The sequence below is a fragment of the Micromys minutus genome (assembly GCF_963924665.1).
Source record: "Micromys minutus genome assembly, chromosome: 7".
Taxonomy (NCBI): Eukaryota; Metazoa; Chordata; class Mammalia; order Rodentia; family Muridae; genus Micromys; species Micromys minutus.
The window spans coordinates 60068691-60083523 of NC_137976.1; the positions used below are offsets into that span (position 1 = coordinate 60068691).

The 14833-nt window shown below is 53.8% G+C and overlaps 1 protein-coding gene across 12 annotated transcripts in view; it reads right to left on the reverse strand.

The window, feature by feature from the left end:
- Positions 1-814: 814 nt before the first annotated feature.
- TNK2 (tyrosine kinase non receptor 2) overlaps positions 815-14833 on the reverse strand; it is a 37178-nt gene continuing 23159 nt past the window's right edge. For 2 of the 12 annotated variants that reach the window (XM_080919071.1, XM_080919063.1), the window contains exons 5-16: positions 14207-14359; positions 13487-13764; positions 12838-12964; positions 12277-12423; positions 12082-12176; positions 8088-8282; positions 6057-6148; positions 5328-5444; positions 3359-4707; positions 3171-3266; positions 2886-3013; positions 815-1633 (exon numbers count right to left, since the gene is read on the reverse strand). In XM_080919071.1, the coding sequence (XP_080775197.1) occupies positions 1627-1633; positions 2886-3013; positions 3171-3266; positions 3359-4707; positions 5328-5444; positions 6057-6148; positions 8088-8282; positions 12082-12176; positions 12277-12423; positions 12838-12964; positions 13487-13764; positions 14207-14359 (2784 nt within the window). In that variant the 3' untranslated portion in view covers positions 815-1626. Of the gene's footprint in view, positions 1634-2881; positions 3014-3170; positions 3267-3358; positions 4708-5327; positions 5445-6056; positions 6149-8087; positions 8283-12081; positions 12177-12276; positions 12424-12837; positions 12965-13486; positions 13765-14206; positions 14360-14833 lie in introns of all 12 variants that reach the window. The other 10 variants (XM_080919069.1, XM_080919070.1, XM_080919068.1 and 7 more) reach the window with 10 other exon arrangements.

Genomic DNA, 14833 nt, shown 5'->3' on the forward strand with positions numbered 1-14833 from the left:
GACAGTCATGAGCTCCCATGTAGGTGTCCTCGGAGCAGTAAATAGTTTTATCCTCAGAGCCATCTCTCCAGCCCCACAATTTACTCTTTGGAGTAAATTTACTACTTACTGTGAGAGGCATGCAAATGAAAAACTCCTACCACGATCTACCACCAGGCAAGTCTGGGAAGGGCCAGAGAGCTGCTTACCACATGGCCAACTCTTGTTGCTGGTGTGACCACTGAACAATCTCAGTCTCCACCATGGCCGGAGCTCAATACCCACAATGCCTCACCCAGTCTTGCCAGTGAGAACAGCCCACACACCTAGATTACTGCCACAATGGCTGTAACTGCTAAGGACAGCAAAGAGCTGAACCAAAATTTTATGAACATTTTCAAGAAGTTTTTCATTTAAAAGAAGGGGAACACATAGGAAAAGATGACAAGGAGAGAGGATGAGGAAGTGGGCAGTTGAGGTGGATGCCCTGCTGAATACTCTCTGGTACCTTCTGAATTCAGAACCACATAAATACATTATTCAGAGAAACAACATACAAATGGCTGTCCCTACTGAAGCGTGGATGGTATCTGTTTCTAATCTACCTCTAACTAAGCTATGAGATTGTCTCCTGAAGTGTGTCCTGCCCTACAGAAACCCACAGGAACTGTGACAGTCCCAGACCAGATGAAGCAAGTAAGGGTACAGGCATAGGATGTCCTGGGCCTGCACTTCCTTACTCTATCTATAGGTGGTGATAAGCGGCTGCTTTCTCCAGACGGCAGCACCCTGAGACTGGAGGCCAAAGGGCAAGAAACAGGAAGGTACAAGTGAGTAACATAAAATAGAAACAAACTTTATTTCTCTGGAAGAAGCAGATATCCATAGCTGGGACAACAACTTTGGCAACAGAGGCTGATGGGAACACATCAAATAGCAACAGGGGAAGAACAGGGGTCAAACAGGAAAGTTCTGGTGCCACTGGGGTCTCCTTCCACACCCAGGGCCTGGGCCCTGGGCCCTGCCAAAGAAGATCCTAGCGCCTCTTCTGTTTCTGAGCCACTTCAGGCTGTTTACAGGTACAAGATCCTAAGAACAACCAAGCCCACGAGTTCACAGTGAAGCCACAGGTCACATTCTGTCCGACACTCCACATTCCTACAGGGGTCCCTGGAAAGGGGCCTAGCCCTGAGGAGGGCTTGTTGGGTGCTGGCCCAACCTTCTATGTAGTCAACACATCCTTCCCGTCCAAGTCAAGCCTGGCTTCTTCTGAGTCTAATCCCCCAGGGGAAAGCCTGGGGGCACACACTAGCCACTAGCCCAGCCTTGATCCAGAGCTAGAGGCAGATCACACACAGGGCCTGCCAGGCAGCTTCCTGTCTTGCTTTTACCAGACTCGGAACTTCCCACCTCTTGGTTGGGGCACTGAGGGCTGAACCAAGGTGTGCAGAACAACGCTGGGTGGGTGAGCGAGGTGGGCAAGGTGTGGCTCCCAGCTCCCTGCTGCCTGGGTCTCACTGTCCACTGGGAGCCACAGGCAGTTGTGGGTCCTCCAGGCCTGAGACAGGGCATCTCCCCACCCTTGTCCCACAGACAGGTTCAAGAGGTTCTTTTAGGGCAGACCATTGCTCTCCCTCCAGTCAACCATCAGCGTCTGAAAGACAGGAAGTAACCAAAAAGTTCATCCATCAACATGAGCTAGTTAAACAGCTAAAGGGGAATCCCAGGTCACCATAGGGAGTTACTGCTTTTAGGTACCATGCAATGTATTTAAAAAAAAAAAAAAAGCTTTAGGCAATAATTTTAGAACTTACTCTAAAGTACCTTTTTGGGTACACTATGACTTAATAGCACTACTGTGTGCTGGAGTACCTGAGGACAACAGGAAGCTTCTTAGATTAAGGACAACCACAGCAGGACACTGAGCTCAGTGTATGCTGAAAGCCACAGCCCTCTCCTACCGTGTTTCCCATTGCTTCTGACTAGTGCCCAAGCTTGTACCATAAAAGCAGCAGACTGACCCCGCTGGGGTGCCTCCCTCCCAGCACCCAGCCACGCTTGCTTCCTGAGAGGATGCTGACCTCACCCCTGCCTGTTTAACCACTTCTGGGCTTGACAGATGTTTTAATTAATATTAATCTGTATGCTTTATTTTTTAAGTGTGTACATACATAAACGTGTAGTAAAAATGTAATGAGACTTTCTTTGGACGTTTATGCCTTCAGAAAGCATTAATACTAACATATCTAAAGAAAGGTGTGGGGGTGAGCACTTGTGCTTGAATACAGGCACGCACGTGCCACACAAGTATGTAGAGATCAGAGGAAACCTCGCCTTTCTTCTTGAGACCAGGTCTGTTGTTTTTCTGCGGCTATGCGCCAGGCTAGCCCTTAACCCCGTGACTGCCTCCATCTCTCCTGTGGGAACAGTGGGGTGGCAAAGGCTCAAGCTCTGCATCTGGTCTACGTGGGCTGTGGGGACTCAAAGGCTCCCGTGCTCGTACCTCATTGGCTGAGCCACCACCCTTCTCCCTAGCACCAACTGGCACTTTAAACAGAAATATGACAATAGAGGTTATATATATATATATATGCCTAAGTAATCAGGACTATAATGCTGCTCTGTGGCCACTCGGGCAGCTGGAGAGGAGCCAGAGATGCTGCCTGCTTCACCCAAGGGTCCCAGTTGTCTCTTTCATCCATCAATTCACGAGAAACACCAAGTGTCAATGGGAGGGTGCTTTTCCAGCCAGACCACCTGCCTCTGTGGCACTGTACCTGCCCTGTCTCCTACCAGCTGGGGACTCCCTGGCTACATGTGGCCGTTCAGAGACGAGGAGGTTTCCCGCAGTGGTAAAACAGCCCTCCTGGGAGACGGAGGTAGGACATAGTGTGTAACTCACTCACTTGTGGTGGGCTGGGCCACAGGAACCCAGAAGGTGACAGCCAGCTTGCTCTAGGTTCCAGTCAAACATCTCTAGCACTTTGTGGCACTCCACCCGTGGCCGGAGACCCAGCCCAAAGAGCTGTTCCACCTGAGGGGCAGAGGGTGTTGCTGCCATGAGACACACTACAGTCAAGGGTACCAGAACAGAATGGGGGACAGGACACAAAGCCAGAGGGTAGGGTCAGGGACAGCAGAACCAGCTTTCAGGGCCCTTAAATGCCAGGGCAGGCAGGAAGTGATGGTACCTTCAGATACTGGGCAGCCCTCTGAACACTCCAGCTGTGGCTCTGCAGGGCCGCCTGGCACTCCTCTGTGGTCACCCCATGCACCATGGCCTGCAGCTGGGCACACCCACCCATCAGCACCACTTGGGCCCATTCCTCTGGGTCCCTCAGACCCCTGCCCTTCACCTTCAAGCGGGTCTGGCACTCACCATCTGGACCTTGTCTGCTGGCCGAGCAGCCTCTTGCCCATCCCCTGGGCAGCCCCTCTGTGGCAGCCGAGCAGTGGCCCTCAGGGATGGTGGCCGTGCCCCTGGGTTGCTGTTATTGGTGGAGAAGTTGGCCTTTGGGTCTGGGGCAGCCTGAGGCATAGGTCGGACGGTAGCAGTGGGGGCAGCCGGGGCTGGAGTACTGGGCGGGGGCAGCAGTGGGGGCACGGGCAGGGCGACCGGCTCTTCGGGGCTCTGGGCCTCCCGCAGGAAGCGCTGATAGCGCTCTAGGTACGGAGGGCGCTCGGGCAGCAGGTAGTAGTGAGTGCTGCTGACCTTCCTGCCATCACGGACAATGGGCAGGATGCAGGGGCCAGCCCGTGGGCCAGGAGCCTGGATTACTTGTGGTGTGGCATACTTAGGGTCTGAGGCAAAGCTCTGGGTGGTGGGCATGGTCTTTCCAGGTGAGCTAGAGAGCCGGTGTGGTAGTGGAGAGCTGCCAGGGGGCACTAGGGGGCTTGGGGTCCTTGAACCTTGAGGAGAGAGAGGTTCTCTGGGAGGCACTCGGGGAGGGGATGCAGGTCCAGGCCACCGACTTGTCTCTTCCTCACCTAAGGGAGCTGGAGATAGCTCCACACGTGGACGTGTGGGCCGAGGGGGGATAGGTACCCGGGGTGGCACCTGGGGCCTGTCATCACCTCCTGGGGTAGGGGAGGGGGTCAGTTGGCCAGCAGGGACCTGTAACTGTCGCATACACTCCTGCTGCAATGCCTGGAAAATCTCTGCAGTCTGGGCTGAGCTGGGTGGCTTGGCCCCACCCTGGGGTGGAAGAAATAGGTTATCCTCCAAGGCAGGGGGCAGCTGTGCCTGCTCAGGTACAAAGGCATAATTGGTCTCGCCTTGGCTAGGCCCAGTAGGGAGGCCTGCACCCACTAGGGTGCTGTTGATAGAGCAGACCTCAAAGTCATCCTCATCTTGGGCCACATCATCATAGGCAGGGGGTGGGGGCAGCGGGCGAGCGTCCCAGTCTACCACAGGTGTGGGATGTAAAGGTCGTGGCAGCGCCCGTGTGGGGCTCTGTGGCGGTGTCTTGTCCAGCAAAGAACAGGCATCCATGGCCAACTGTGCCAAGGAGGGCGCACAGGGCCGTGGGTTTGGGACCACAGGCTCCTCACCGAAGTCGATGAGTGTGACCTCACCCCCACTGCTGCGGCCTGCCTTGGTGCCCGGCACTCGGGCTGAGGGCTTTGCCAGCCACAGCCCTCGGGGCAGGACTGGCTTTCTCAGGCCAAGCCTCTTGAAGTCACTGGACAGGGGGTCTGGGTCCTCACTCACAGGGTCGTATGTTGGCTCTGCGATAAAAAGGAAGACCCCAACAGGGAGATGGTGTCAGATATGAATGGGGAACAAGGGAGGTAAATGTATGAAACAAAGAAAGCCAAGTGTCCCCACCAACTGTGCCCTGCCAAGTCCCCTAGCCAAGTGTTCCCACCAACTGTGCCCTGCCAAGTCCCCTCTAGGTTAGCCCTGCTGCCAAGAGCATACCTGACCCTACTCAAACAAGATAGAACTTCTCTGCCTTCAGGACCCAATGTAGGTTGGAGAGACCCCCAATTGTGCCTAAGCTAAAGCAGGCAACATGCCTTTACCTCTGATCGTGTAATCCCTTACACGAGAGCCCTGCTCTTTGCTCCTGGTTACTGATCCCTCCCCTCATTTCTACTGTGGCACACTATTACAGCAGACATGGGCCAACAGGAGCTTTCCTCAGAGGACAGAGCTCCTGATAGCTACCACCACATCCCAAACAGCCTCTGCAGTGTGAGGCTGGCCAAGCCACAGCAGAGCAAGATCAAGCCAGGCTTTGAGGGCAAAGATGAGGAAGGAAGGCATGCCAGGTCAGTTTAGCACCAAAAGCTCACAGCACACACCCGCTTCCCTTTACACACGGCCAGCCGCCAGGGCTCTGTACCTTCCAGAAGAGGAGAGAGAGGAGAAAGGGGGCGGGGGCAGGGGCCAAGGCATCCTGAACAGCCCCACTTACTCTGAGTGAAGATGGCAGGCTGAGGTGGGCGAGGTGGAGGCTCCCCTGTAAGAAAGGCCATGCGGACAGGGGAGGCAGAAAAGAAGAATGGCCAAGCAAGGCAGGGGTGAGTTTATATATAGAGAGAGGGAGGACAGGGAGGAAGAGGGAGAAGGGATAGGGAGGGAAAAGGAGGGGGAAGAGTGGGAAGAGAGAAAGAGAGGAGAGAGAGGGAGAGAGAGATGAACAGGAGTGAGCAAATGCACAACCCAACGGAAGATGGGGATGGGGAGGCGGTATGGAACAACTGTGTTCCAGAATGACAGGCACAGGATCTGGGGGGAGGATGGCGATGGGGCTCCTGGCTGAGATGGAGCCCAAAGTGGGGTACACGGTGTTGTCTTGGGAGAGGAGAGAGTGACTGGGGGAAGTAAGGGAAGCCAAGGTCTGAAGAACCTGGTGAGGAGGGAGTGAGGGAGGAGGAAGCTGAGGCTGCAGGACCAACCCAAGGATCCCCTCCTCGGCGGATACACTGCGTCTCTGCTCTCACCCCACGCATAGCCAGAGCCAGGGATCCAGCTGTCCCACCTGCTGCCTGACCCGACTGTCCCCAGAGAAGAACAGCAGGCTCAGGGTGGCCAGTGAACTGGAAACACCAAGGAACAGAAGGGCTCTTACTTTTCACCCGTCCTAGATGCTGAGTGGGCCGGGAGGTGCTCAGCTCCACACTCAGCAGGTCAGGAGGGTCCATGGGGTTTCCCAGGTAGAGTCTGTTGGGAGAGAACCAGGTCAGGGGGGGGGGGGAGAGAGAGAACATCTTTGGCAGATGTGTAGGACCACACACACACACACACACACACACACACACACACTCCTCCTGAGTGTTTAGGGAACAGTGCAAAGACTAAGACACATCTCAGAGGAAGCTGCGAGGCAGACCTGAGTCACAAGGCTCCCAGATCCTCCCGGGAGACTGGACATCTGCTGTTAGCCCCTACAAGGGTGGGCAGGAGGCAGCTTCCTGATGAATGACAGGAATCAGGGAGGACGCTGAGCTGTGCAGTGTTTTCCCCGACTCACCCCAGCTCCTAAGCTGCCGGTGTATCTGGGATCTGGGAATGAGTCACCAAGACTGACTGAAGCCTGGAAGAATGAGGCTGAGCTAGCTCAGGCACAGCACAAGTGGGATAGAGGGTGCAGGCCTCTAGCTGTAAGGGCCTCCCCTCCCCCTACTTTCATAGACCCTAACCTGGTTCCTGTGAGGCAGAGGCCTAATGTTCTGGGAGGTGAGACATGGGAGAACAAAGGCTGTTTTACTAGTCTCAGGAGGAAGCAGTGGAGAAAGGGCCACAGAGGCATGGAGGGCTGACAGGAGAGCTTACAGGCTAACTAGGATAGATACCAAGAAGAGCCTAACTCTTGGAATTCCCAGATGACTCCCAGTGATCTCACTTCGCCAGAAGGAGAGCACAGATCTGGGCACAGAGCAGGGGCAGCTGCTCTCTAAGTTCCCTCCTGGACCTGTTCACAGACATGAGAGCTGACCTCATAGGCTCAGGGGCTCTAAACTCTGGAAACCCCTGAAGGAGATGCAGGTGCCCCGAGAGAACTGCTTCCCAAGTGTCTCCCTGTGTGCCAGAAGGGGTGATTGGGGACTTTTTCACCCTTGAGTTCCTCCCCTGGGTTTTAGCGCAGTGGAAACTGCGCACAGAGACACTCTGCCCACAGACGTGCAGAGCTGTACTGGGGAGAATACTATTGGGATTCTGTAAACCCACCTCTCAATTACCCTGCAGTAGCCAGGGATGCTCTACCCCAGTGACCTGACACTATAAAAGAGGCTGCTTGCCCCCTCCTCTCTCTCTTGCTCTTTTACAGCCTTGCTTTCCCACCCCTACCCCTTCTCTTCCCCTTCCCTTCCCCCTCTCGCTTCATGTGCTCATGGCCGGCCTCTTCTCTACTTCTCTATTCCTCTCTCTCTCTCTCTCTCTCTCTCTCTGTCTGTCTGTCTGTCTGTCTCTCTCTCTCTCTCTCTCTCTGTCTCTACTGCCCTCTTAACTCCCCCATGACCTGAATAAACTCTATTCTATACTGTCATGTGGCTGGTCGCTCAGGGGGAAGGGATTCCCAGAGGCATCCCCCTTGCCCCCAGGCCTCGCTGTGCCTCCATGGGCCATATGCCCCCAACTCTCTTCATCCTTCTCCTAACAATACAATGCTGTGGGACCAGCAAGAACTGCCCTGGAAAAGTTCCTATCTGTGCCTGTTACCGGCACCCCACAACAGGAAGACCTGTGTTCATGTGCAGGGCTGGAGGGCCAGTGTCTACATAGGCTTGGGTTAGGAGACTAGAGCATGTGTAAGCTTCAAGATGTGGTATGGTAACACCTTCCATAGCCAAGGGGCAAAGGTTATCTCACTGCCCAACAACTTCCCACTCTAGGAAAAACTGGGACCCCAAGCTTCCATGATGGACACCACTTGGTAGAAAAGCCAACAAGACAAGGCCTTAACTGTTCCTGTACCCTGGCTTGGGAAATGACTTGGGGATGGCCTTTGGCACACTTTCAGAGCATATGTACAGCTCTTTCCCATCAGTAACAGACAGCCCCATCTTTGCAGCCTGTGAGAGCTTGTGTGTGCTGTGGTGAGGGGCTACTAGTCCCAGGAGCCCAGGACCAGGTCATTGTTGTCTCTCCAGATACTCACTCATCGATCCTGTCAGGGAACCCCCAGCAGTGGCGGGGGTCACTGTCACCATGCCCTGTATGAATGAAGCTATTCTGTAGAGGCTGGCTGATGTCCTGGGCTGACAGGCCAGCCACGGAGGTCACCACATTTCGAGGGAAGGGTCCTACACACAGCGTCCGTGTGTTCTGACCACGCCACCAGTAGTTCTCAGCCCTGTGTGACAGAGATAGCGTGGTGAATACCAGGTATGGGGATGGAGGTGACCACAGACCCTTCTCAGACTAAGACCCCTGCTCATGGAACCTGACTACCTTGGCAGGTGAAGCACTAGAGATAAGGCCTCAAGACCAGTCCAGCCACCCAACATTGTCCCCAACAGCAACACCATAACCTGCCACGCCCTGGAGAGGGCCTGGTTATTTGCTCAGTGTTAGTCTAGGCTCCTCGGGGAGGTCAGTAACTTTTCCTTCAGTCTACAAACAAGGAAACAAGAGACCTGACAGGTACATTTACCAGAACAATCGCAGAAGACCCAGTACTCAGATCAATTAATCCTGCAAAACCAGGGTGCTCTCAGGACGCACCTGTGTTCTTCCAGCCAGCACCTGGCCCTGGCCTCCTTAGGACCACTAGACCCTCAGCAGGGTTCTAGGAATTTTAAGTGATACAGTAGCCAAAGGTAGCAGTGAGTTTGGGATCATTCCTCCCAGCATGAAGCCTTGGCATGAAGATCTTCAACATGTAGGAACTCATGGAAACCCAGGCCTTTTCTTCTGTGGGGCTTTGTACCACCTGAGAGCAGAGCTGTGGGGATCCAGGCCTGCCATCCTCCCCATCTTCTCAGGCCAAGGCCTATTCTTGCCTTACAATAAGGGGTCCAGAAAGGAAACTCGGAATTCCCAGTATGGTGAACCATGAAGATCTTCGTCTGCACTCTGTAGACAAAATTCGAGCAAACCTAGACCTGACCCAGAGTAAGCCGGAGCTGAGGCCCTCACAGCAAGTGAGTAAGTGGAAAAGAATACAGTTCTCTGGACACTCCAAATGCCCCGAAGCTGACTGCGGAGGCCCCTGCATCTGCTGCTCATACCTGATAATATGGGTAGACTCTGGGTTAAAGCACTACCCAGAATAGCCATGCTGCTGGGAACACAACCACACCACCACCGCTGGTCTCCTCCTCACCTTCACAGTATCTGTCCCAGAGCCAGAGGGCCTCCTGGGAAACACAGCCACACCAGAGGAGCTGGGGAGGTGCTGTGTACTGCCACAGCTGCCTTCTGGTCTCTAAGGCTGCCTGTCGGCCCACCACAGACACAGCCACCATGTGATTACTCCCTGCCTTTAGGGTAGGATGGGCAGGGAAGGAAGGAAGGAGAAAGGACAACACCCTGAAAAGAAAAAGTCTCATCTGAAAATAGCAGACCCATTCCAAAGAGAGAAAGGGACCTCAGCACACAAACAGAGCTGCCCATGAAAAGCACAGGGCAGCAACGCCTGCCCCACACCCAACACCAGCAGCTCCTCCACAAGGCAGCCCCTCACTTTCCTGGGCGCTAGCCTTAACTCTACTCTGCCCACCTCCTGAGGTACTCATTACCCAAACATTCTGCTCGCCACACATAACCCTAACTTGTCCCTTCGAGGGCACAGACTCAATGCCTTCCTCCCCTCCTACCATAGGAAGTGGAGGCTGCAGGCCAGGCCAAGAACCTGCCAATGGATTTCAATTCCTCTGCCTCCACTCAATACCACTCTGAAAAACCACACAAAGGGGCTGTCAGCCACCCTGCCCTCTACATAAGACCCTCAGGAAAGGCCAGCCATCACTTGGATCTTCAAGTCTGTTTGTATTTTTTAGGTTTTTGTTTTGTTTTGTGGGCAGGGTCTCTCTATGTAATCCCCAGCTGTCCTGGAATTCATTCTGTTCATCGGGCTGGCCTCAAATCACAGAAATCCTCCTGTCTATGCCTCTCAAGTGCTGGAATTAAAGGCATGTGCCACCATGCTCTTGGCATACCTCCCAATCTAGACAGAGCCCCTTAGACCTAGCTCATGGAAAACCTAGGTGTCTTCTATCTGCCCTTAACTCTGAGGACTGAGCTTATAGACTGAGCTCGCAGTCCCAGACTACAGAGTCAGAGCTGGGATCAGAAAATATACTAAAGACAGTTTCAGAAAAGAGAAACACAAGGCCAGGAGACAAGAGATAAGGAAGAGAGAGTCACAAACCTAATCCAACAGACACTCAATGCTCATGCACCTGGAGACATGGAGACAAGGCAGGCAAACAAACACAGCAGTCCGGGGGTGAGAAGGTAGAGGAAATCTCCAGTAACCACGGACGCTCAGGCCCACTCCCACCTCCTGAGCAGTCCTAGGGACCAAGTAAGAGCTGGCACCTCAGAGGAAGGCGTTCTAGAAGTTGAACCATCTGCTATGGCAGTATTAGCAGCTGAAGCCAACAGGAGCCTGGGGCGGAAGGGCAGGACAGGGCGCACCCAGGACAACCTCCCAGGAAGAGCCACTCCCCTAACCCCTCCTGCAGCTGGCTTTGCTCTCAGTGACCCAGGGCACCACTTCTAGAGACACATAGGCTCCAACTGGAGCAGGAAACAGGACTGGTAAAGACTTGGGGCCAGAGGAGCACAGGATGGAGTTAGATCCAGGGCTTTCTGGCTCCTGTATGTAGGGATGGCAACAGGCCAGCTTCTGGCTGTAAGTCTCTGCTAGGTACCTCGTAGAAGGTCTCCCACCCACCTGCACTCTTCTATCTCAGGCTGTTTGCAGAGTACTATCTCCTACACCCCTTCCTTCCCCGTCAGGTCCAGACCCACATGGGGCTCCTTCCATGTCATAACTAACAATTCTCTTCTTTCTACTATCTCCTCAAACTCCCATTCTCTATAACCTGCTACAACATCATTCTTGTTCCAAGAATGGAACATGAGCCCAACGTGAGAGTGAGCCTTGGCCTGTGGCAAAGGAACAGGGCCACAATGGGTACAGGTAAATCCAAGACTTCCAGGGTCCATTCCACTGACTCAGGCTGAGACTCACCCCACTCACCAACCTCAGTAAGGCAGATACACTGAAAGCCATCCTGACCAGCTCTGAGTCACAGGGGGAACAGGGAATCCCCCTCTGCCTCACTTTTCTTCCTGGTCCTCAGCACTTACCCACAATCCCAAGCAGAGATGCCCTGGGCCCAGCCAGTTCCTCAGACTCTGGGGATCAGATGACTGGAGGAAGGGCCAGCAGAGGGTGAGGCCAGGGCAGGTGCTGGGTCTAGGAACATGGGGATGTGGGTAGAAAACTGATTCAAGCGATGCTGCTGGGAAGCTAGAGTTTCAAGCTGGTCAGACACACAGCAGTCCTTACCAGAAAGGGCTGGGAAAGGAATGGGTTGGGAGGTCCCATGACTAGGAAACCTTGGGAGGCTCAACAGGAGGGATGGAAAGTTGCTCAAAGGATGAGGCAGAACAGGGTGAGAGGGTCTGGGGGTCTGAAAGGTACCAAGGGAAATGGTCAGACTGCTATGCATGGGGCATGACAGCTCACACTTATAAGCCCAGTACTTGAGAGACAGAGGCAGGAGAATACGGAGTGTAAGGCCAGCGTGAGCTACATTAAGAACTTCTCTCAAGAAACTGGGGGTGTTGGGAAAATCCAATGCTGGAGACATCAGGAGGAGAACCAGAAACACTCAGCAATTCTAGTGCTGGTCTCCAATTCTATGGCCAGGCTGGGCCCCAGCCTAGTCTTCAGCACAAGGGCTTTTGAGCCCTAATACACACTGTGTTAGGGCTAGAGCCCAGTGGCAAAGGGCTGTGAGACTGAGATTAGGCAGGGACAATCCCACCAAAGCAGCTCTCAGCAGAGTGAGGTCTGTGACCTCTGACACGTCCACTCCTGCCTGCCTGCAGCCATGGGACTCCCGGAGGCAGAAGAGGTCTACATAGCTCTCCAACTCCTGTCCTTTCCAGCATCCCAGTATAGTCCACAGCCCTACCTTCCCTCGATAACAGTGATGACGTCATTCATCTGGATATGCAGCTTATCTGGCTCCTCAAAATCCTGAAGGGCCCGCATGTCAGTAGGCTGGGCCTGGGGGCAGAAACAGGTCATTGCTTAGTCCAGGACTAAGCCTTGGACTGCCCTACTTGCTTGCACTCCCCCCACCACTGTCGGCAGATCTGCCCCTCACCTCCAGCAGGAAGTCCCGAAGGGCCACAAATGTGGGTCTGTCCTCCGGCTTGTGGGCCCAGCACTGGACCATTACATTGTAGATGTCTTGGGGGCAGTCCTCAGGCCGGGGCAGGCGCTCCCCTTCCTTGTCAATCTTGTGCAGGATCTGCCAGTCAGGGTGGTGCAGAGGTCAGGGCAGCAGAGCACCAGCCTCTTCACTTCCTACTTTCCCTCCCACCCGTCCTTCAGCTGAAGATGCTGCCTGACACACCTGCCCACCACAGGGAAGCTCTGCTCCTAAAGAAGGCTCCATCCCCAGAGCTGGAGACATTTCTTCCCAGCCCTAACCCTGCCCAGGACTCAGATCTCTCATCCATGTCCTCCTACCCCCATGCCTGTCCTAGGACATTCTGGGCTACCCCTTGTCTTTTGTTAAGCTCTTAAGAGATCCCACCTCAACGTAGGATGTGTGAGACATGGGAGTCTACCAGAAAAGAACCAGTTCCAACAGGGTCAGGTGGAAACCGGAAATGGATTACTCCCAACCACCCTATGGGGAACCTACCCCTTCCCCCCTCACCTGGCTGCCATTGAGGCCAATCCAGGGCTCCTGGCCATACGTAAACATCTCCCACAGTGTGACCCCAAACATCCAGGTGTCACTGGCATGGGAGAAAGTCCGTGTCTTCAGGCTCTCAGGGGCACACCTGGCAGAAGATGAGGGTCAAAGGGAAGGTCTTTGGGACCTCTCCTTGTTACCCCTTTAGCTACCTCTGGCACTAGGAGACTCCATGATCTCAGCAAAGGATCAGCCCAACCAGGACCCAAGGCAGACGAAGTACCACCATGGATATCACTAGTCACTGCATACAAGATGTGGCACAATCTATTCTGGCCTGCCACCAGCTTACAAAGATAAGCCTGCTGACCATTCTTGCCTGGCTACTTGCCATACATTTAAAAGCAAGTTCTCCAGGAAGCCTTTTAATACCCCACCAAGTACATGCCCTTAGGATTCCTTGTGCCTTCTAGTATCCCTGGAGAATTCCTTGGGTGAACGTGCAAACATTTAAGTCCTTAAGACAGGCACCTAGGCCCAGAAATGATAAGGACTGGCAGACGCAGATAGTCCTGTGGTGGGTAAGAGAGGCCCCAGAAGTTGGAGACATGGGTCTGCTGAGACTAAAGTGGAGCCCAGGCCCTAAAAGCCAGCAACACTTGCCCCTCACCAGGCAAAGGGCACCTTGCGGTGTTCTTGCATGACATAGTGGTCATCATTCTGGGGCAGAGCTCGCATCAGCCCGAAGTCCCCAATCTTGACCAGGTCACGGGTAGCCAAAAGCAGATTTCGAGCAGCCAAGTCACGGTGAATGAAGCGCTTGGACTCCAGGTAGCCCATGCCCTCAGCCACCTGCACAGCATAGCGACTCAGCGTCCCCAAGAGGAAATGACCTTGGTGTTTACGCAGCCGGTCCAACAAAGATCCCAGAGGTGCCAGCTCTGTCACCTGAGGCCACACAGAAGACAGAGAGGTTAATCAGGGAGATCTCTGCCACTCTCTGAGAGGCAGTTTCCAGTCTCTTCCTGGAGGTATGCCATAGCTATACTCAATGCTTGTTTCTGACCTGTCTGTTGAGAGCTACCATGAGCATTCAAGGTCTGTCCTGTCCCTTCGGCCACCTGAAGAACCTAAGCCCCAGAATAAAGCACCCCAAAGGGGCCCAGGCTAGAAACTCCAAAGATTGACTCAAGTCAAGGGCCAGCCATTCGTATGGGCACATCTCCTTGCCAATGAGCAGTAGAAAAATCTAGAGATGACAGTACTAGGCGGTCCTGGTAAATTCCTTTGACACATGTGGTAGGAGACTAAGCAATCAGGAGGAAAAGCACATCTGGGGGCCCAGACCTGCAGGTTGCTCTCTGACCCTCCCTCCTACCCAAATACTCACCATCTTCATGGGTGGTGTGAGCACCACGCCATACAAGCGAATGAGGTTTCGGTGGTCTAGCGAATGCATGGCATTGACCTCCCGAATGAAGTCGTCCATGGCCTCGGGCTGGCTCAGCACATCAGGTTTCAGGCACTTCACGGCCACACTCACCTGTGCAATAGCAGGGAGTTAGACCTTTCATGGTCCCCAACACTGAGCTAACAGCTCCATCCAACTCGGTGCAAACGCCCTTGTCTCAGACCCGTTCATCTGAGTAGGTAAGCATGCCATCTGTTTATATGCTGAATCCTGTGCTGCCTCGGGGTGGCAGGTGACTCACCTCTAAACGTCACTAAATGTGGGCCCCCTCTTCCTGGGAAAATTCCAAAATTAGCAGTGACGATATATTAAGAGAGGAGCAATGTAAAGACAGAACAGTAATACAGTCTCACTGTAATCTATGGGGCTGCAGGAGTGGCCAGGGCTTGACAAATCCTGTTGAGTACTAGCAATATTAAAATACTGTCTGGGAAGTGCTTCTGGCCCATGCATATATTTGAGATAACCTGTATAACGCCCTCCTCCCCCTGTGTGTTTATGTGTGGTTATCCTCTAGAGAATTTTAATATACTTAAGAGAAAAAAG